General features: G+C 45.1%; 1 protein-coding gene across 1 annotated transcript in view; it reads right to left on the bottom strand.

Moving 5' to 3' along the window:
- The window catches only part of TMEM87B (transmembrane protein 87B), a gene marked incomplete at its 5' end in the record, with an annotated part of 50,702 nt that overhangs the window by 19,786 nt on the left and 8,289 nt on the right, over positions 1-22,627 (bottom strand). The window contains 9 exons of the mRNA XM_010829848.1: positions 3,544-3,615; positions 5,170-5,263; positions 7,565-7,664; positions 12,030-12,213; positions 12,587-12,648; positions 14,091-14,181; positions 16,208-16,261; positions 17,426-17,560; positions 19,699-19,790. Of these exons, the coding sequence (XP_010828150.1) occupies positions 3,544-3,615; positions 5,170-5,263; positions 7,565-7,664; positions 12,030-12,213; positions 12,587-12,648; positions 14,091-14,181; positions 16,208-16,261; positions 17,426-17,560; positions 19,699-19,790 (884 nt within the window). The remainder of the gene's footprint in view (positions 1-3,543; positions 3,616-5,169; positions 5,264-7,564; positions 7,665-12,029; positions 12,214-12,586; positions 12,649-14,090; positions 14,182-16,207; positions 16,262-17,425; positions 17,561-19,698; positions 19,791-22,627) is intronic.

The following is a 22,627-nucleotide window of genomic DNA, read 5'->3' on the forward strand; positions in this document are numbered from 1 at the left end:
CCTGCATCTCTGGCATTGGCAGGCGGGTTCTTCACCACTAAGCCACCAGGGAAGCCCTTTGCTTTTGTAAGGAGGTGTAGATAGGACTCGAGAGTGGCAGGTGTGGGCAGGGGGTGGCCTGACAGGCCAGTTGCTCGGGGTTATGACTTTCCTTGAGGCCTGTAGGTTCTCAGGAAGGGCTGTGAAAGAGGGCTGTGGGTGGATGAAAGCTCAGGGACCTGGGGGAAGGAGAAGGCTTAGTCAGTTTGGTGCGGTCTGACGTTTTGTCCAGATTAGTCAGTAGGTATACAGGTTTGTATCTGGCCTTGTCGTAAGTAAACAAGGGAACACCTGGGAAGCTCACTGAAGTCCCATGGGGAAAGGCAGCTTTTAAGCCTTTTCCCAAACACCAAAGGGTGGAGGCTGTCTTCGGGGTGGCTATTTTCCAGCAGCACAGGGCTCAGGTAAACAGTGACATTGTCAGATATGAAGAAGCAGAGAGAGACCTGTCCACTGGCTCCTCAGCAGTGAGGCTATGCTCAAGCCAGAGCTCTGTAAACATGGGCAGCTTTCTCTGCAGCCTGCCAAGCCCTGTGTAGGGATCACCCACTGAACATACATCACAGAGCTGAGCAAAGGGGAATGTAAGTGGCACATTTTAGATTTATTTATGCCTCCTCTTTAAATTCCCAATACTTCATTAATCAAAAACTTCATTTTAGTCCTAAAACTACCAAAGCTGCTTTTCAACTTTTCTGTGTTCCGTCGCTTCAGTCATGTCTGACTCTTTGTGATCCCATGGACCCATAGCCTGACAGGCTCCTCTTTCCATGGGATTCTCCCAACAAGAATACTGGAGTGGGTTGCCATGCCTTCCTCCAGGGGATCTTCCTAACCCAGGTATTAAACCTGTGTCTCCTGCATTGCAGGCGTGTTCTTTACCACTGAGGCGAAGAGCTGACTCATTGGAAAAGACCCTGATGCTGGGAAAGATTGAGGGCAGGAGGAGAAAGGGAGACAGAGGATGAGATGGTTGGATGGCATCACCAATTCAATGGACTTGAGTTTGAGCAAACTCTGGGAGATGGTGAAGGACGGGGAAGTCTGATGTGCTGCAGTCCATGGGGTCACAAAGAGTTGGACACAATTTAACAAATGAATAACACAAATGACCCATTAAGTTGCAACAGAAGATCAATTTCTATCAGAACACAATTCAACCAATTAAGGTTGCTGTCAGGACTTACAGACATGGAAATACACGTTATTCAATAAACATGATCAAGACCCAATACTCTTAAAGCAGTAATGAAAGCATGCAGGCCCCACCACCCTGACGGGAGAGTCACCTTGCACGTGCTGCTGCTGTGGTTGGAAAAGGATATCCACCAGCACAAGCCAGAATCAAGAAGAGACAGAGGGAGGCTGGCCAGAAGCACAAGGTCAGAATCATTTGCCTGCAGCAAAAGAGCAAAATAAATAAATAAATAAAACAAACAAGCAGGAAAAGAGAGGCAGGAGGCAACAGCTTTTTAGCATTTTCAGGCTATTTTTTCTATTACTGTAGGTAGAATCAGATTCTTACAGAAGAAGCTAGATTAGGTTCATTGAAAGCAAAGGAAGCATGGTCAAGATTCCAACATTTGATTCTGTCAGGATGTGGTCCTGCTTCTTTGCTTGTCATTGGTAATCATTTAGGAAACCCACTACCTCTGTGTACAGAGAAAGTGGACTCTTCATGTCAGTAATGAAAACTACAGAATAGCAATCTAAGAGCAGACATCAGAAATTCAGGTTGAACTTCCTTTCCTCTCACCATAAAATGCAAACCAAGGGAATTTCAATTTCTGGATATCTGTATGACTTTGATCTCTAACATCTTAATTAAAAATACCAGTAATTGAGCAAGCTAAATCTTTCCCCTTATTTTCTGTGTCTCCCCACCTGAGTCTGGCTCATGACGTGTTGGACCAAAGCCAAAGTTATCCATAAAGATGGCAAGTTACCCTCATTCAAATCCAGATGGAATTAGAGCCTTTATAGCCACTTTTCTCTGGAATTTTGGGCCAATTTGCATGACTGTGTGTTTTTCCCAATGAACTACCTTATGGGTGGTTAAGAGCAAGAATTCTTTGAAACACACATGTGTAAATGACCAGAAGAAAAGATAACATAGGTTTTTAAAATGCGAAGTCTGTAGCTCAAGTAGTTGATGGAGGAACACATGCTCCCTCACATAAGCATACCCAAGCTTAGAAATAAGATAATTCCAAACCGAACAGATATCTTAAGCTCATTTTCTAAACATGCAATGACAGAAGAGAAGACACGAAGGCTGGCGATGGCAATGCTGAGCCCTGCTAGTAGCTAGTCTGCCTGTGTGCTCAGTCGCAGTCGTGTCCAACTCTTAATGACCCCATGGACTCTAGCCTACCAGACTCCTCTGTCTGCGGGATCCTCCTGGCAAGAACAGTGGAGTAGGTTGCCATTTCCTCCTCCACGGGATCTTCCTGACCCAGGGATCAAACCCGAGTCTCTGGCATTGGCAGGCGGATTCTTTACCACTGAGCCACCAGGGAGACCCAGTAGCTAGGTCACCTCCCCTGCAGTTGTACTTGCCCAGCTCCCAGGGTAAAGTCGTAATCACTGGACCGCAAGTCCTCTGACGCATTTTTTAAAAAGTCATCCTTGAGTTCTCTCTTAGAAGATTTGATCATGCCATTCACCTGTGCAGCTTCAACTCCTTGATACTTTCCACCTTCGAAGAACTCTAAACTCTTAAGCATGTCCTTCTGTCTTTCCCTTCTGGCCCCACCTTCTAAGATTCTCCCACACGTGGTACTTACAGGCAAGCTGGTTTGAGATATTCTGCCACTGTCTCTATATTTTCTTGCTCCCAGTAAGTTGGTCCCCTCATATCTTCCCAGAAGGCTTTTCCCCCAGTTCTTTTCCTGTGTGTGCCTGCCAAGTTGCTTCAGTCGTGTCTGACTCTTTGTGACCCTATGGACTGTAGCCCACCAGGCTCCTCTGTCCATGGGCTTCTCCAGGCAAGAATACTGGAATGGGTTGCCGTGCCCTCCTCCAGGGCATCTTCCCAACCCAGGGATCGAACCTGCATCTCTTATGTCTCCTGCACTGGCAAGCGGGTTCTTTACCACTAGTGCCCCTGGGAAACCCTAATTCTTCTCCTAGTAAATTCCCATTTGTCCGTGCAGTCTCAATTTAAATGTCACCATCTCCGTGAAGTCTTTCTGGACTGTCAGCCTGCAATTAATTTCTCTTTCCTGTTTGCACAGCACCTCTGTAAAATGGCAATTACTATTGCTATGTTGCTCCTAGTTAAGTACTTGTCTCCTCTACCTGATTCCTCAGTATGTTCATTTAATTTTGCTAAACTAATAGAAAAAATAAAGATATTTTTAAATTGAGGAATTGCTACTTTTTCATCTTCAACTAAATTCCTATAACGCATAATTATATGTCTCTCTGCTACTATTACAAATTAAAGATAATATGATTTTGATGACACAGCAACAAACTATTTTAGGACACAGTAAAGGATATGAACCATACAAAAATGGAGTCAATAAGTGCTAAAATGATGTCACCAAGAACAACAGCTAAATGGTTAGAACCCTGAAAGACAAAAACAGGGAAAGAATCTGAACGTAAAAATTTCATTATAATAATCATCTGACGAAGAAAAACAGTTTATCTCCTCTCATCATTTTATAAAAGGCTATATAAAAGATTTTATTGCCTAACAGAATTGTATTTGAGCACATGGAATTTATCTGTTTTAGTAGCCACAAATGTTAGTTTGTCCTCAGCCTGTCTAGTGATAACGTAAAACTGCACTATGGAGTGGCAAGTAAAACACAGCACGTCCCGCCCAACTCAGGTCAACCGTTTCTCTCTCTGCCCTCTCCTCACCAAACGTGCAGCCATGGCTCCTAAAGCAATGGGCTCCTCCTCCTCCCCTCGCAGGTGAAAGGATGTGAAAAACGTAAAACAAGGAAAAGGAGCTGAAACCACAGCCTGGATGCACACGCTACTCAAGAGCTGACAGAGAATCACACCCAAAACCGCCACATCTAAGATGCTGACCACGTCAAAGTGTAAAGAAATACATCATCTACCCGTGGGATGTTTATCCTTTCTATTTTCTTCCCAGCAAAGATAAGCTTTCTATGAATTATGTATGTAAATAGAAAGTTCTTCACTGTTATGTAAAAGTAATAATAAATGCACCTTTCACGGAGTCAGAGATGAAGCGAGGTGTCTCTAACCCAGAAGGCACATATGTCCAAGACACCGGAAGGAGGGTGAGGTTTTTAACATTATTGGACAAATGCCCGTCTTTAGAACGTCAGATCAAACTATGTGAAGTAAATGTATGTGGCAATGTACAGATTATTCACTCTGTGTACAATGGTCTGATTTCACTATCTAACCCAAAAGACGTCTTAGTAAAAATCACACAGTTCTCTGAATCAAAAATAGATAAATAAATAAATAATAAGCTCCTTAATCACTAAATCATCATCAAACATATCAGGAAGGAAAACCAAGAGCTAGACATCTAGGGGTCTTCGCAGATACAAATACTCGCTCTTCTCTGGGGTGAACTACTGCTGCCCTGGCTGCCAGAGCCACTCCTCCCTAGAACACTACCTCCTCCTGGTTCCTCCACGAGTAGGGCCACTGAATCCCCTCAATACTGAGCCCACCAGTCAGGGAAAATGGACAAGTACCTGACGCTTAAAAGAGCGAAGACATGTAATGTCTGCATGCTTAGAAGGTAAAATTAACTTTCTGCTCACTTACACATGTTTAAATGAAGGGTTAAGGAAGAAATGAACGTGTTCAGACTGTATAATGATAAAGATGAACATTCTTCATAAAGAATAACCATGAACGCTTTTGAGATGGGACTATTAATCATTCCTAGGGTGACACCAGGCAGTGCCTTCAAAAACCGCATCATTTTTAAACTGCTCTGGTTAGCCTTTTACTTTCAGGACATATTAAAAAAGAGAAATAGTCCACGGGGTGTGGGGGAAATACTCAAAATTGAGCCCTTTTCACAAATTTCCTATCTTTAAAAATTCATCTCAGGAGATAAGAAAGTAAAGTCGTATTTCACAGCAACAACAAAAAAAAGTGCAAGTGGAATGATGCAGTTTTTACCCCAATGACTCTCATCACGCCTTCAACAGCCGCAAAGATAAAATAAAGAACCCCCAATCCAATGACCCGGTGCATGACGGTTCCTAGACGAGGCCTGGAATGAGGAGGAGGAAACAGGAAACAAGAAAAAGGTAAGTAAAGTGCGTCTGAGTACAGCAGCCGGCCCCGCTTCCAGCACCAAGGACGTCACCGTCCAGTCTCACCCGTCAGCTCCCACCACAGAGGGGTTCTGTTTAAAGCAGGCTATTCCCTGGGAACAAGGCAGAAACAGGCTCAGGAAAAACAGGCCTCCTTCTCTAGGACTTAAAACTGTATCGGTGCCTGTGAAACAACACTTAAAAAAAATTATTTATTTTAAGTAATAAGCTCTTTGTTGCTGAGCCTGGGCTTTCTCTAGTTGCGGAGAGCAAGGGCTACTCTCTCGCTGTGATGTACGGGCTTCTCCTATTGCAGAGCACGGGCTCCAGGGCTCGCGGGCTTCAGCAGGTGCAGAGTTAGGGCTCAGCAGCTGCAGCTCCTGGCTCTAGAACACAGGCTCAGTAGTTGCGGAGCATGGGCTTAGCTGCGCTGTACCACGTGCGATCTTCCTGCAGCAGGGATTGAACCGGTGTCCCCTGCATTGCAAGGCAGATTCTTAACCACTGGACCACCAGGGAACTCTCGAGGCAACGTTTCTGAGACCAGGAGATTTTGCTGCTGAAATTCAAGCAGTATAATGAACATAACCCAAGTCCTATGTCTACAGAATGGATGAGAAGATTGATGAAACCTAGAAAGTGCCAAATTCTAAGGGTCACTGGCAGAACTAATCGTTTAAGTCTTTCACGAACATACATTGTAAACCATTCTGAGATGTGTCTTGTCAGAGATAATCCACTGATTGATTCTATGATGTGGGCAGAGAAAGAGCAGGATGTCAGGAAATCAAATCCCACCGCTTTCTCTCTCAATACCTCCAAACAAGAGTCCTAATAGACTTCAGCTTTCATTCTTCAAATTAAAAAGAATTAAAATAACAGTTTGGATTCTTTGAAAGTATAACTGAGTCAGGAATATGCAAAGATGATGATTTTTAGCAATTGGCAATTTGAAAATAGAACTGAAATTTCTGGGATTCCCTGGTGTCTAGTGGTTAGGACTCAGTGCATGCAATGCCAAGGCCCAGGTTTGATCCCTGGTCAGGGAACTAGATCTCACATGCTGCAACTAAGAGTTCACATGCCACAACTGAAGATCCTGCGTGCCGCAACTAAGATCCACCATAGCCAAGTAAATAAATATTAAAAAAAAAGACGTAGCTGTGGTTCAGTGTGAAGGTTTGAGCTTCTGGGAATCAGAGTCTTAGGGAACAGACTCCTCCATGTTCACAACCAGGGACTCAAAAGTAAGAGGGAGAAAAGATCCTGATAGGATCTGCAGGGGATAGCCAGGCTTCAGACAAAAATTCTGGTGACCTGGGGTTTAGTCAGAGCATGCTCTCTTACAGTATCTCAAACACAATTATAACACGTAACTGTGCTGCCTAGGAAATAGAAAGTGACCCGCGCCTCAAGAATCGTTTTAAATTTTCCATTATCCTTAAAGTTGATTATTCATCTAATTATAAAAAGTTACTGGAACTTAGGATCTTTATTTGAGGAAAGTATAAAAGAGCAGGACTTCCCAGGTGGCATTTGTGGTAAAGAATTTGCCTGCCAATGCAAGAGAGTGGAGAGATAAGAGACGTGCTTTCAACCCCTGGCATGAGTACTGCAGTGGGTTGCCATTTCCTTCTCCAGAGGATCTTCCCAACCCAGGGATCGAATCCAGGTCTCCCACATTGTAGGCAGACGCTTTACCATCTGAGTCACCAGGAAAGTCTCCAGGGTCAGGAAGATCCCCTGGAAGAGGAAATGGCAACCCACTCCAGTATTCTTGCCTGGAGAATCCCATGAACAGAGGAGCCTGGCGGGCTACAGTCCATAGGCTCGCAAAGAGTCGCACACGACTGAAGCCACTGAGCACACATGCATAAAACAGCCAGTGCGTGGAAATCCATTAAAGGCACTTCCCTGGTGGTCCAGTGGTTAAGAATCCACTTTTCAATGCAGAGGAGGGGGCACGACTTCGAAGCCAGGTCAGGGAACTAAGATCCTACATGCCTCGGGGCAACTAAGCCTGTGCCACAACTAGAGAGCCGGTGCGTTCTGGAGCCCTCACCTTAGAGCAGCCCATGCTGCAACAAAGACCCCAACTGCCACAACTAAGGCCTGACGCACCCAAATAATTAATTGATTACAAAATGTAAAGTCCCTTAAAAAACACATCCTGGCAGGTATTTCCCTGTCCAGTTTCACAGAGGGTATCATGGAGACGGACGCTCACAGGGTGTAGATGCGGTGTCTTTTCCACTTACTTTACGATGCCGTATCCCAAGCTCACGATGATCACCAGGAGGCGAGCCAGAGTCCTCTTAATCGCAGATATCAACTCCGCAAATATCAGTAACCCTTGAGCTGACGGGGAAGAAGGAAAACCGTTTGCTCTGGGTCCACCTGGACGCCTGTCGCCAAGACTCTACACATGTACTCTTACAACTATATTCTGACCTCAGACGAATTAGCCATATTTAAATTTAAAGGTCATCTAATCTAATGCTGTTTGCAACCTCGGTGAAGGGGATTCTCCACCTCCTGAAGAACTCGCTCTGTATCAGATCAGCTCTATGGGGCACAGTCTCCTCAAGCTCCCCTCTGTTCTCACTCCCCCACTTGAGGCTAAAGAACTAGAGCTCCTTAGGAGCAGCAGTCACTCACTTTTGTCTGACTCTTTGCAATCCCCTGGACTGTAGCCTGCCAGGCTCGCTCCTCTATCCATGGAATTCTCCAGGCAGGAATACTGGAGTGAGTTGCCATCCCCTTCTCCAGGGGATCTTCCTGACCCTGGAGACTTCCCTGGTGGCTCAGACGGTAAAGAATCTGCCTACAATGTGGGAGACCTGGGTTCGATCCCTGTGTTGGGAAGATCCTCTGGAGAAGGAAATGGCAACCCACTCCAGTACTCATGCCTGGAAAATCCCATGGATGGAAGAGCCTGGTAGGCTACAGTCCGTGGGGTCGCAAAGAGTCGGATACGACTGAGCGACTTCACCTCACCTCACCTCACCTTCACGTCTCCAGGGGATCTTCCTGACCCAGGGATCGAACCCAGGTCTCCTGCATTGCAGATTCTTTACCATCTGAACCAGCAGGGAAGCCCAGACTCCCTTCCTGTCTTGTAAATACTTGAAAACCATAATGTCCTCAAGAGCTCATTTTTCTCCAGGTTGCCCCCTTCATTTACTGATTTCTGCTCCCATTGTGTGGTTGTCACAGGAAAAGAAACACCATGTTCCCTGCCCTTGTGAAGCCTGGACTCTGGGCAGGACAGAATGCAGCAAGAGCTGGAGGAAACACAGTCTGTGTCCCAGGATGGCAAGGAAAGCGACCTACACCTCATGGGGCAGGAAAAGCTTCTCAGAAGTGACATCTACACCAGGGTTTGAAGGCTGTTGTGGTTTAGTTGCTAAGTTGTCTCCAACTCTTTGCAACCCCATGGACTACAGCATGCCAGGCCTCCCTGTTCTTGACTATCTCCCAGAGCTTGCTCAAACTCATGTCTGCTGAGTCAGTGATGCCATCCAACCATCTCATCCTCTGTCAACCTCCTCCTCCTGCCTTCATTCTTTTCCAGTTTCAGGGTCTTTTCCAATGAGTCAGCTCTTCACATCAGCTGGCCAAAGTATTGTCGCTTCAGCTTCAGCATCAGTCCTTCCCATGTTCAGGGCTGATTTCCTTTAGGATGGACTGGTTTGATCTCCGTGCAGTCCAAGGGAAGAGGTGAAGGCTGAGTAGGAGTTACTGTTCGGAGGAGGGAAAGCGGAAAAGCAAAGGAAATGGCACATGCAGAGGCATGAAGGAAGAAAGAGAAAGAGCAAAATATGCTGCAAGACGGGACTTCCCTGGCGGTCCAGTGGTTAAGAGTCTGCACTTGCACTGCAGAAGGTGTGGGTTCGATCCCTGGTCAGGGAAGTAAGATCCTGCATGCCTCACGGCGTGGCAAAAAAAAAAAATGCTGCAAGATGTGAAAGTTTGGCAGGTCTGCAGCAAGGCATGTAATGAGAGAGGCCAAAATCAGACTGGGACAGAAGCATGGCCCATTCACCTGGGTTTTATGCCAGGCCGTGAGTCTGGTTTTGCTGCTAAAGTTGATGGGAAGTCAATGACCATAAAAAATACGAGTGGGACTTCCCTGGCGCTCCAGTAGCTAAAACTCCTTGCGCCCAACACAGGTGGCCCAGGTCCAACCCCCGGTCAGGACATTAGATCGCACATGACACCACGCAAGCTTGCACGCCACAGCTAAAGGTCCAACATGCTGGACAACTAAGACACAGAGCAGCCCATAAACAAACAAAGACAAGTCAAAAAGAAGAGTGGAAACTGCACTGACGAACTACAGCCTCTAGGCCAAATCTGGCCTGACGTGTGCTTTGAAATGAAGTTTCACTGGAGAATGTAGCCATGTCCATTTGCGTCTGTGGCATCTTTCAGCTCCTAAGACACTAGTTGAGAAATTGCAACAGAGCCACCAAAGTCAAAAAGATTTCCTGTGCAGGTTTTGCAGGAAGAGCTTGCTGACCCTTAGAATAAAATGGACAGCTTTATTTTATCAAGATTGCTCTACTTAATGGCTTGGGAAGGAATACAGGAGAGGAAAATGCTTAGGAGGTGACTCCAGAATCCAGCCAAGAAATGTTGAGAGCTCTGGTGGTGAAGACAGAAAGGAGGAAAAAGACACTCAGAAACCAGCTCTTAATCCACCTAATTATTCTTCTCAGCTCACATTTCTCCATCCTCTCCAGAAGAAACCACAAGAGGCCTCGTCCAATACCTTGAAGAAGTTCAGATACACCGTGCAGTAAGTTTATACATCTGCCTGCTGCCTACCCGAAGCACAAGCCCACTGACGTATCCTTAGCGCACCCTTGCTGTGTCCTAACAACCACTGTTTCTTCACTGCTTCACTTTCTAGATTCTGTCCTTCCAGCACCAATGCTAAGCAAGACAGCCTGGGTTTCAGAGTCCACACTTGGGGAAATCGGAAGCAGCATCAGCCCAGGCTCCATCCGGCACCTCTCTTTTCCACAGGACTCCTCAAAGACAAGGACAGCTGCCTGGGCTTTCTCTTCCGAGCCCTGGAGGAGCCGTCTCAGAGGGCTTGACGGCCCTGAGAGTGGCAGGTGGGCTCTCCTCTTCACGGATCTCAGGCTTTTGCTGCCCCTCACCCAAGTTCACACCACCTTCTCCAGACAGAGACTCCTCACCACTGGCAGCAAAGAAGCTGACCTACCTCCTCTGACACTCAAGAATGCTTTAACAACCAGTCACAAGCAGCAACTTACCCTTTCCTCATTTGGTTTAGGGAGGGCGCACACACACACACACACGTGCTCATACATCACTAAAACTTCTTAGAGAGTAATAACACCCCCAACAGGCCTCCCTAGATGTGTGACTTTGCTTTATCCTTTTGTATATTGTCCTTTTAAACTTTTAATTTTTGAGAAACTACAATACAGTTTTCTCTCCAACAGAGAAAGCAATATAATGAACTCCCATGTACTATCACTCAGCACCAATACTTATCAACATTATGCGGCATTTGTCTCGTCTACATTCCAATTCACCCTTTTTTCCCCAGAGGATTTTAAAATAAAGAACGACATAACTACACCCTTTGAAAATCTGCACTATTTGTAACTGACTATTCGAGTACATCCTGAGTACTTTTTTGAGCTATCTCTCTTTCAAAGGGTCAGTGATGAAATTCACTATATCTTTACTTTTCTGGCCACCCCCTCCCCCACCCCACCTGTTTTTTTTTTTTTTTACCAGCCACACTGCGAGGCATAAGGGATCTTAGTTCCCTAACCAGGGATCAAACCTGTGCCCCCTGTACTGGAAGCACAGAGTCTTAACCACTGGAAGGGAAGTCCCTCTGTATAGACAGCGCACTCTATCTTTCAGCAGTCTGGGGCACACGTCTAAAGATGCCCAACTGAATGCTCGGCCGGCGTCCCACGTCCCACTGTGTAAACTGGGAGGGTGCCTCCCACCGTCACATGAAGCTCTTTGTAAAAGGCTGCAGGCGCCATCCACCCTACACTACTCATCTGACTCCTGTGGCCAAACTTTCTTTTCTTTTTTGTTGGGGAAAGAAGAAAGAGGATGGATGAAAAAAAGAGAAATGTGTTTAAAGGACTGTCAGCACCCAACGTCCCCAGTCCAGAATTCTGTACTGCTTTAAGCCAGTCACTGGTAGCTGAACTTTAGGGAATTTTTTTCTCCCCAGGAGGGAAATCAGGGAAAGTCAGCAAGAACACAGAAAGCAAAGACCATACACATGCTATCCTAGTTCAGAGACCTACTTTGACACTCTATTCTTGGCTTCTGTCCTTTTCATCTATACTGCTGCTGCTGGTGCTAAGTCACTTCAGTCGTGTCCGACTCTGTGTGACCCCAGAGAAGGCAGCCCACCAGGCTCCTCCGTCCCTGGGGTTCTCCAGGCAAGAACACTGGAGTGGGGTGCCATTTCCTTCTCCAGTGCATGAAAGTGAAAAGTAAAAGGGAAGTCGCTCAGTCGTGTCTGACTTCGCGACCCCATGGACTGCAGCCCACCAGGTCCTCCATCCCTGGGATTTTCCAGGCAGGAGGACTGGACTATGGTTTCCCAAACCACTGGAAGAAGGCGGGTAGTGAGGGGGAGTCCCCTCTGCTCTGCTCACAAAGGCTAGGAGGCTCTTGGCTTACACCATGTTCATGGACACAGTCACTACTTACTTGATAGCCCAGTGCTGTTGATGTTTTGGTATTCAGCATAAAAAACTGCTTTTTCAAGCATTCCCAGGAAAATAACAGCGGCAATCCAGAACTGGATTCTTAATATATCTTTCCAGTAACAGGCAGACCACATCAGCCACAGAACACCATATAGGATATAAACAATACACATCACCATGTAGAACTGTGGGAAGAGAAGCAATTTTAGTCAGTTAAGCCTTCTGATCATTTGAAATTGAGATGTCTAGGAAACACAAAAGACCCTGAATAGCCAAGGAAAAGAAAACAAGCTGGAGAAATCAGGCTCCCTAACTTGACACTGCACCACAAGGCTACAAGGAACACAGCATGGCACTGACACAAAGTGAGCACGGGCATCTCTACATTCAGGTTTGCAACCCTCTGTCTCCCAGTCACCGTGGAACCAGAAAGAGAGGCTATGTCAGTGCTAGCTGCTAAGGAATCACTGCCACTGGTCTCTTAAGTTTTTTGAATATTCTAATTAGGATACAAAACTCATTTTTTAAAAAAGGAAAAAAATGATCAGAGATACTCACAATCATTAGAGGCCAATCTGATGCAGAGATATATCCATAAGGTCCCAACATAGAAAGAGAAACTGGAGAAGGCAGGATGGGGATAAAGAAATTAAGGTATTAAAATTAATAGGTTTTTCTTAAGTTTTTCAATGTAACCTCATTCGAAGGCTCCAAGAATATAAACCAAGTGAACAAATGCTAAATTTTTACCTAGCACACACAAAGTACTGGATAATTACTAGTTGTTTGATTATGTAACCTTATCCAGGTATCTTTACTTATAGAAACGGTGTTATACAGCATGGGCTAAGTTGGCTCTTATGCAGACAGCAAAGTAGTCCTGGTCGGAGACTGGCCCTGGCTGAGTCCCTGACCTCACTGACGACTTTGTCTTTCGTAATGTAACTTGGACAAATTACTGAACTCCAGATTCTAGTTTGGGTTGTTGTCTGAGACAGCAGTGACAGAGTGGCAGATACAGTACAAGACTTGCAGGGCTCAGCAACTACTACCGCACCATTTACTATTCAGCAGAAACTTAAAACTGCCTACTGGTATCAAAGAAAGGAGGCGGGGAGCAGGATGGCAGCGGGGCCCCTGCCCCCTGTGTGGCATGGTCTGGCCCATTACAGCACCTCCAGGAGGAAGCCCTGCTTCACATCCTCCAGAGCAGCCTCTTTACCAGCTTCAGTGGGAAGAACAGCTCTGGGTCTCCTCTGCAGCCATGCCTGTCTCATCTCATTGCTTTCTCCCTCCCCTTGGGACTGGGTGCCCCTCAGAGACAGACTGTGGCTTCACTTCTGCGTCCCAGTGGGTGAATCAGGGCAGTTTGCAAACTCCCAGGATGCTCACATGCTGTTTGGCTGCTGTCAGCCCAGCAGATGCCCAGCCTAGAAAGTGAGCAACAAGGCAACTCCAGGACCTATGAGAGCGTTTGCTCCCTTGAAAACTGCGTGATGCACGCCTGGGCTCACACTCGGCACCAGGAGCCACGGCTTTCCGTGACAGAGGGTCTACCTCACTGGGCAGGCAGGGGAGCTCAGGGCACACGAGCCATGGCTGCCAGGGGCGCTGCTTCTACTCCTCGGCTACAAACACATGTTTTTGTTTCTTTTTTCAACTTTTTAAAGAACAAATTTTTAAACCCCCAATGATGGCCTTTTTCAAGAAACAGAATATAATCTATTTCAACTACAATTAGGGTGTTGCCCACCCATTTCTACACGCTAAAAATTTTTTTATTTTAATCTGGAGAATTTTGTAGCCCTCCATGAAGTTAAAACTTTTTAAAATTTAGCTTAAATTAATTTTAAATTTCTAGTCTGTTAAAAAAAAATAAATATTAGAGTTAAGATAAGCATAAAGTTTTAAGTCCCAGAAATAAACAGATTATTCATTTTTGTGATTAAAGAAATTTCTTTTTGAATAATGTATTTTAACAGAGAATGTAGATTTGAGTTAATGACAAAAATACAGAATACAGTAAAAACAGACTGTAAACATGTATACTATTTAACTATACCGTTCAAATTCCAGCTTGCATCTGTTTTTTCTGTTTTAACAGAAACAATAAAGATATGAAATCCATCTCTTTGTGTTTTGGCTACAACATCCTGAAACGGGAAAAAAAATCCTTTGAGTTATTTTTTTAAATTGCTTTTGTAAGATATAGCTAAACAACTGTTTACCACGCTTTGAATCAACCGTTAAGAATCGAACTGGGGGGACTTCCCTGGTGGTCCAGTGGTTAAGAATCCACCTTCCAATGCAGGGTATACGGGTTTGATCCCTGGTCGGGGAACTAAGATTCCACATGCCAGGGGGCAACCAAGCCTATGTGCTGCAACTACTGAGTCTGTGCACTTCAGAGCCTGTGCTCCGCAACAAGAGAAGCCTAAGTGCCACGACTAGAGAAAGGCTGCGTGCTGCAGCAAAGAACCCTGGCACCGCAAGGCAGACCCAATGCAGCTTAAAAAAAAAACGAATTGGACTCCTTAAACACACACACACGCAGAGGCGGGCTGTAGAAGGATAGTGGGGAGCAGAAGGATTTTCTCCATTTTTTTTTTTTTACCACCAACCTTCCAGACCCAAAGGATGGAGGAGGGAAAAAGCCTTTTCCACTTGCCAATATTTTCTACTTCTTGTATTTCTACAGGTTTCCTCCTAAAGTTACCATTCTATATTTAGTATTACCTTTCAAATAGTTTTTCTAATATCATCAAGCATTTGGTTGTTAAATGTGTGTGTTTTAAAATTAAACAGGGGAAGAAAGATGTCATATAACATGATTGGAAATGACTCAAATACAGTATATAGGCTAAAACAGGGGTCCTCAACCCCCCAGGCCACAGAGCAGTAGCAGTCCTGGGCTGTTAGGACTGGGCCACACAGTAGGAGGTGGGCGGTGGGTGAGCGAGCAAAGCCTTCTGTACTTACAGCTGTTCCCCATCGCTGACATTACTGCCTGAGCTCTGACTGGCAGATCAGTGGTGGCATGTAAGTGCAATGTCCTTGGGTCATCCTGAAACCACCCCCCACCCCAGGTCCGTGGGCAAACTGTCTTCCACGAAACCAGTCCCTGGTAGCAAAAAGCTCAGGGACTGCTGGGCTAAACTTAGATTCCTTCAGGTACTCTGTCGCTAGAGTTCAGACCCACTGAGAAGCTGAACCCGCCTGCCTGGGAACTGCCTGGGACCTCCAACGCCCCCATGTGGTTGGACCAAACTTCTCACACGCCTCCTTCCTGAGTATTTCCTATTCTTCCCTGTCATTTCCTCCTCCTCCACCTGTGACAGCATGTGTACAAAGCAAAGAGTTGGCTCAGCACCACTCTCAGCACCACTGCATGCTGAATGCCTTTCCACTATCAGACTATTCCGTAAGATGGTTGAAGAAGACCATAAAAGCAGAGAGTCCAGTCTAAAAGCAAACATCAAGCTCTCCTAAATCTGCTTTCGGCCCCTACACTCAACCCTCTGTAACCCTCTCAACCTCTTAGTCTTCTGACTTTTAGTGAAGTGAAAGTGAAGTCGCTCAGTCGTCTCCGACTCTTTGCAACCCCATGGACCGTAGCCTACCAGGCTCCTCTGTCCATGGGATTTTCCAGGCAAGAGTACTGGAGTGGATGCCATTTCCTTCTCCAGCGGATCTTCCCGACCCAGGAATCGAACCCAGGTCTCCCACATTGTAGACAGACGCTTTACCGTCTGAGCCACCAGGGCAGTCTTTTAGTAAGTGACTTTTAGTAATTCCCCCCAATTCTAAATTTTCCCTCCACCTGGTGCTACATCGTAGTTTCTATTTCTTTATTTCCCTAAAGTCGATACCGACTAGCCCACTGCTACGTTGTCTAAGGCATGTGACAGTGTGATTTTATTTTTTAAAGTAAAAGAAGACTACACAGAAGTTACCCTTAAATTATGGCTTTAAAGAGATTTTTTAAACAAAGAAACAAGTATGTACAAAATTCACACAGACATATGTAAGAATATACACTGTTTTAAATTACACTTCTTTTTTTCTTTCCTAATTCTACTCACCCTACTTAAGATCATGAGTATCTATCCATCAGCAGATTCTGCTCAGTCTTACTCTAACTTGTATATATTTGATTTAAAGGCAAAGAAAGAGACTTACTGTTGATCCTTCCTGGTTTGAGACATTTCCGGTATTTGATATTAATTGTTTATTCTGGAAAAAAGAGCAAAGTAATTCCATTTTATACTGTTGCATTTCCACAAGGAAAAATAGTTCTAACAAACTGAGGGGGGGAAAAAAAAGCTGTTACAAAAAAAGTAAAGATTTGAAGGCAGAACACCAGAGAACAAATCTCACTGTACCCTAAACACTCGTAACAAAATCCTACACTTGAAAAATTACTTCCTTCTTCAGGGCAGTGGTTTCCATTGGCAGGGAGGATGTTAGGAACCCAAAGGGGATTCAAAGTGCTCAGATGGTCTATACTTGATCTGGGTCTATGGGGGTGGGTTCGGGTTGTGAAAATTCATTAAGCCCTACACTTCTGATACGCATGCTTTATTTTATGTTTATTATACTTCAACACAAATTTTTAAAAGAACCCTTTGAAAAAAAAGTTTTTTTAGATTTTTAAAAAAATATTTATCTGGCTGCGCCAGGTCTTAGCTGCAGCGCTGGGATCTTCAGGCACCCAGGGTCTCAGCTACGGCATGGGGGATCTAGTTCCCTGACCGAGGATTGAACTCAGGTCCCCTATCAAGAGCACCCAGTATTAGCCTCTGGACCACCACAGAAGTCCCCAAAATTTTTATTAAAGACATTTTCATTTTCAGTTCAGAATTTATAGAACAAAAGAAATCAGTTAAAATGACCCACAGCCTCACTACCCAGGGATGATCACTATTAGCATTATAGAGTCCAGTCTTCCAGGTTTAGTAGGAGAAAGTGCACAGAGGACAGTTTTCAAGTGTGTTAAATGCTGGTAAGCTGACAGACCTCCAGTAAGAGCAACGGACGTGGGGTCTAACACCAGGGAGGTCACTGACCATCCTGACTAGAGCCATTCTGATGGGGTGAGGGCGGCCAAGGCCCGCCTGGGGTGGGCAGAAGAGAGGGAGGCGGTGACAGCAGACCACGAAAGGCTGATAAAAGGGTCCTCTTCCAAGGACGCTGCTGCGCCGGGTACAAAGGCGTGAAACAGCGGCGCCAGTATCCCACTTACTATGTACTGCCACACACGCCAAAGAACCGAACCTAAAAACTGATGAACTAAGACCTTTCTTTATCACAATACTGGTGACACAGAAGTTAAGTTGATACTTATATTCACCGGGAAACAAATACATCTGATCTCAACACGGTGAGACAGATACGCACATTCAGCGGGGGAAACAGCTGTAAATCACCGCTGCACTCTACATTTTCATTTTTTGTTGTCCAGCATTCACTGTTCTTGAAATAATGGCCACAAAAGTCTTCAGTGACGGGAAGTTCATGTTTCTGTGACAGCTCCTACACAAGGTAAAGTTCTACGTCATAATTTATTTTCGCTTAATATCTAAACAATACCAAAAATTTACTTTGTTTGGAACACTTGAGACATTCAGTAGAACAAAATACCAAGAAGAAAAAAAGCTCTGCATAAAATTCTGTGTATAACACTTTGTCCTGGGATTGCTTTCATTCTACTCCACGTAGAAAGGGTTTGAGAGAGAGAAGCAGTATTCAGTTACAAGGAAAGATAAACCAAATACATAGTAACATAAAGCACAGACGGCAAAACCCCAGTGACTGCGGGGGACTTTCACTCACACATCAACTAACAACGCGGTTCCAGGCTCCTGGAGGATGAATAAAACCAGGCTCCCAGTGGCAGCTCCCGGGCACCAAGAAAAGATTAAGAGGCTTTCAATGGCCAAACGGAAGGCCATGGACTTGAGTTTAAACAAACTCTGGGAGATGGTGAAGGACAGGGAGGCCTGGTGTGCTGCAGTCCACGGGGCCACAGAGAGTCAGATACAACGGAGCGACTGAAAAACAACAACTGGCCACATATGGGACAATTTGAGCAAAATACATAAAAACAGTAAGAGATTATAACCCACCCAACAAACTAAAAATCAGTGAGTCCATCTTGATAAAGGAGAAGGGAGAGTGCATTCTCATAGCAGGGTGCTAGTAAATGTGGAAGAAAGCAGGGAATTAGAGAATCACCATTTAGCAATCATCATGTGTGCGAGAGCTAAGTCAATTCGGTCATGTCTGACTCTTTGCGACCCTATGAACTGGAGCCCACCAGACTCCCCTGTCCATGGGGTTCTCCAGGCAAGAATACTGGCCTGGGTTGCCCTTCCCTTCTGCAGTGGATCCTCCCGACCCAGGGTTCGAACCCGCATCTCCTACATCTGTCTGCGCTGTCAAGTGGCTCCTTACTTGCTAGCGCCACCTGGGGCGCCCCAGCAGTCATCACTAACAACTAATTACTCAGGCAAGGACCAAAGAGCATTAAAACAAGGACTGATGGAAAACAGGATATTTACACATGAATACAAAAGTGTTTCTTCACAAATTATTGTTAACAACAGAGAGAAAAGTAGCAGCTTTACAGTGGAAAATGGACAGAAACTTCCCTAACTGACTGAGCAAATTAACATCATCAAAAATGGGGCAAAACAGTGTATTTTCTAGTGCGTGCATGCTGTCGCTTCAGCAGTGTGCGACTCTCTGTGACCCCATGGACTGGAGCCTGCCAGGCTCCTCTATCCATGAGCTTCTCCAGGCAAGAATACTAGAGCGGGCTACCATTTCCTTCTCCAGGGTATGGTATGTCTGACAAAAATATAACCTGAATTTATTCATGAGAAAATTTAAGAAACACTCAAATTGAGGGACATCTTATAAAAATAAATCAATTGTATGTATCGGTGTCATGTCATGAATGACAGCCGACCACCCCACGCCCCCCAAAAAAAATCATGCAGAAATACAATGTGATCCTGGATTGGATTCTGTATAAAAAAAATAAAGAAAGAAAAGCTGCTAAAAAGGACGTTCTTGAGACACTGGCAAAATCTGAATAAGATTTATCAGCTAATAGGGTAGTATCAACATTAAATATCCTAAATCTGATGTCCTATGCAATCTAAGTGAATATTTTTGTGATTTCCTCAGGAAGCACACACTGACCTCGCCTGGACTCTGTTTCCTCCTCTCACGCTCTCCCGTCTCCCTCCTCACCTCTTGATGAGATCTACTCATTCTCATGAAATCTGCTCATTTGCACTAAAGCCCTAGGTTCCCTGCTACTCATTTTCTGGATGAATGAAATTTTTACATTTCTTCTTTAAATTAAGTTTATTTTTATTTATGTATGATTCACAAGCCCTTTATCAATGGTTCCTATAACTCTGATTTAAATAATAACTAATGTTTTTCATAGATACAAGGAAACTGATAGACTTGTATTCTCAGAAAGCATATATTTTGACATAATTAAAGCATTTATTGTTAAGTCCCAAAATAAATCTGTGGCACTTCTACAAGTACAGTCTCTATTTCTAGACTCCTCACTTAATGAGCAAATAAATCTTTATACTCTGTAATTTTTCCTTCATAGCTTTACACTCATTTAAAATTTGCATTTTACTTACTTCCAACTCAGAATAGTCATTGTGACAGGTATGATGCTCCAAATGCCACTCTATGGTAAACTTCACAGGCCTGGGACAACTGAATGACTTAACTGTTTAGAAAAAGAAAGTCTCATTTTGTAGTAACAATATTGTAAACAATATTATATACCCCAATTTAAATTTCAGGTTTCAAGAATTCAATTTAAACTAGGCTACCTTAAGGAAACAATGAGTAAAATATTACCTAATTCCTCCAAAAAGTCGCCACAAAATGAGACAGATAAGTTCATTACATTATCACAGTGAACCAAATGTTGCTATAAGACTAGTCATTTCATCTATATGTTAAGTCCAGTGTTAAAATAAACAGAGTACCCAGATATGCTCAGTCACTGTTTATTTCACTCTGAAACGCTCTCTTCACTGACTTATCCACCCAAAAAGTACCGAGTAAGTAGCCCTTGTGTGCCAGGAAGGGACATAGTGGTAAACTAGAATAATCCCTGGATGCTTGACTAAAGAGGAATTAGGGGAAAGGAGAGTTAACAGGCACCTTTGATGGAGGAAGGGGCTGAGAAGAAGGGATCAAGCGAGCCCTGGGCAAGGTGCCTAACACAGTCAGGTGGGCATGAAGAATGGGGCCCCAGCTGGCTCACGAGCAAAGAACAGAAGTCCGCCCAGGGAAGAGGGGGGTGGACAGACAGGACAAGCAGAGGCCCAGCAGGCGGAGGGCAGCAGCAGTGTGGCCGCCTGAGGCAGTTTGCTAAGGAGTATGGGGTCACCCAAGGGAAAGCCTGATGTCAGTCCACCAAACAGCATAGGCACACATCCAAGGGACCAGTGCTTAACTCTGCGGGCACTAAAACTTCACTCTGTGAGAACTCAGAGATGCTGTCTCCTTTTTCGCACTACAGCTGCTGCTGCTGCTGCTGCTAAGTCGCTTCAGTCGTGTCCGACTCTGTGCGACCCCACAGACGGCAGCCCACCAGGCTCCGCCATCCCTGGGCTTCTCCAGGCAAGAACACTGGAGTGGGTTGCCATTTCCTTCTCCAATGCAGGAAAGTGAAAAGTGAAAGTGACGTCGCTCAGTCGTGTCCGACTCCTCGAGACCCCATGGACTGCAGCCCACCAGGCTCCTCCGTCCATGGGATTTTCCAGGCAAGAGTACTGAAGTGGGGTGCCATTGCCTTCTCCTACACATGTATAAACCCAAATGCCCAATTGCTCACTTAAAATAAATAGTAACTATAAAGTACACATGTAACGATCAATTAGCTCTCTTCAACAAGCCTTCCTGGACGCCCAGTGTGATGCAGAGGTTGCCTGGCGAGCATGGCAGAACAGGAGGCTCAGGTACATCCACCCCTGCCAGCCACCTGTCAGAGCCTTGGTCACAGCTCAAGAAAGACCTCTCGCCCGCCAGCGCTGAGGCACTGCCAGCTTTCACCCGACTAAACTCTCATTTTAAACAAAATGCTTTTGTTCCTAACTCCCTCCTGCTGCCTCACTCTTTCTCCCTTTAGATATGTTAATACTAAACTGTGATCTACTTCAAGCCTGATCTCAGACATTTACACTGTGTTGCATGCTTGCTCAGTCATGTCAGACTCTTTGCGACCCCACGGACTGTAGCCCACCAGGCTCCCCTGCCCATGGGATTCTGCAGGCAAGAATACTGGAGTGGGTTGCCATTTCCTTCTCCAGGGGATCTTCCCGAACCAGGAACTGAACCCGTGTTTCCTGTGTCTCCTGCACTGCAGGCGATTCTTTACCACTTGAGCCATAAAAACCATATTATCTGTTTCACTGGTCCATATAAACTTTTACTCCCCCACAGAGTTTTTTTTGTCTGCCCCAGTGTTTAAAATCTTGTCTAGACACCGTGACATGAATTTATTAAAGCACTGAGATGCCAAAATCTTTTCCTCACCACCTTGGACTTTGATTTCTTCTTACCAAGTTCTTATCACCGACTGAAGATCTATGATCTCAGGGAGCTGCTTTAACCCGCCTCTGCTTTCTAGCTAATGACTCGCCTACTTCCATCAGCAGAGACCACACAGCGCACAACAGCCCAACAGATGATCAGAGGATGCATGAGAGAGAAAATGGGCATGGCTGTGGAGGCCATGAAGCCCAACTGCTCTATCCAACCAAAAAAACTACTCCTGATCCCCAAACTTTAGCCCTGGCAACCAACTGACCTAGCCAACTTACTGGAAACACCAAGAGGAGTGAGGGCACAGTAAACCCACTACGTTTACCATGAAACACTGAGATTAAGTGTAAACCCACTTGTTGTTATTTACTCGCTAAGTTGTGTCCAACTCTTTGCAACTCCATGGACTATGGCCCACCAGGCTCCTCTGTCCACGGGATTCTCCAGGCAAGAATACTGGAGTGGGGTGCCACTTCCTCCTCCAGGGGATCTTCACGACCCAGGGATTGAAGCCGCATCTCCTGCATTGATAGGCGGGTTTTTCACTGCTGAGCCACTAGGGAAGCCTGAAAACCCACTAAATATACTGAAAACCTCTCCCTCTATGACTTGTCAGTCATGACATATCGGTATTTACACAGACAAGAGTCCTGAGCAGTATTTTCGCTTTCATAAGCCCTAAAATTGTATGCAGGTCAGGAAGCAACATTTAGAACTGGACATGGAACAACAGACTGGTTCCAAATAGGAAAAGGAGTACGTCAGGGCTGTATATTGTCACCCTGCTTATTTAACTTATATGCAGAGTACATCATGAGAAACGCTGGACTGGAAGAAACACAAGCTGGAATCAAGATTGCCGGGAGAAATATCAATAACCTCAGATATGCAGATGACACCACCCTTATGGCAGAAAGTGAAGAGGAACTCAAAAGCCTCTTGATGAAAGTGAAAGTGGAGAGTGAAAAAGTTGGCTTAAAGCTCAACATTCAGAAAACGAAGATCATG

This window comes from Bison bison, unplaced genomic scaffold (genome assembly GCF_000754665.1).
Source record: "Bison bison bison isolate TAMUID 2011002044 unplaced genomic scaffold, Bison_UMD1.0 scf7180017864508, whole genome shotgun sequence".
NCBI classification, from domain to species: Eukaryota; Metazoa; Chordata; class Mammalia; order Artiodactyla; family Bovidae; genus Bison; species Bison bison.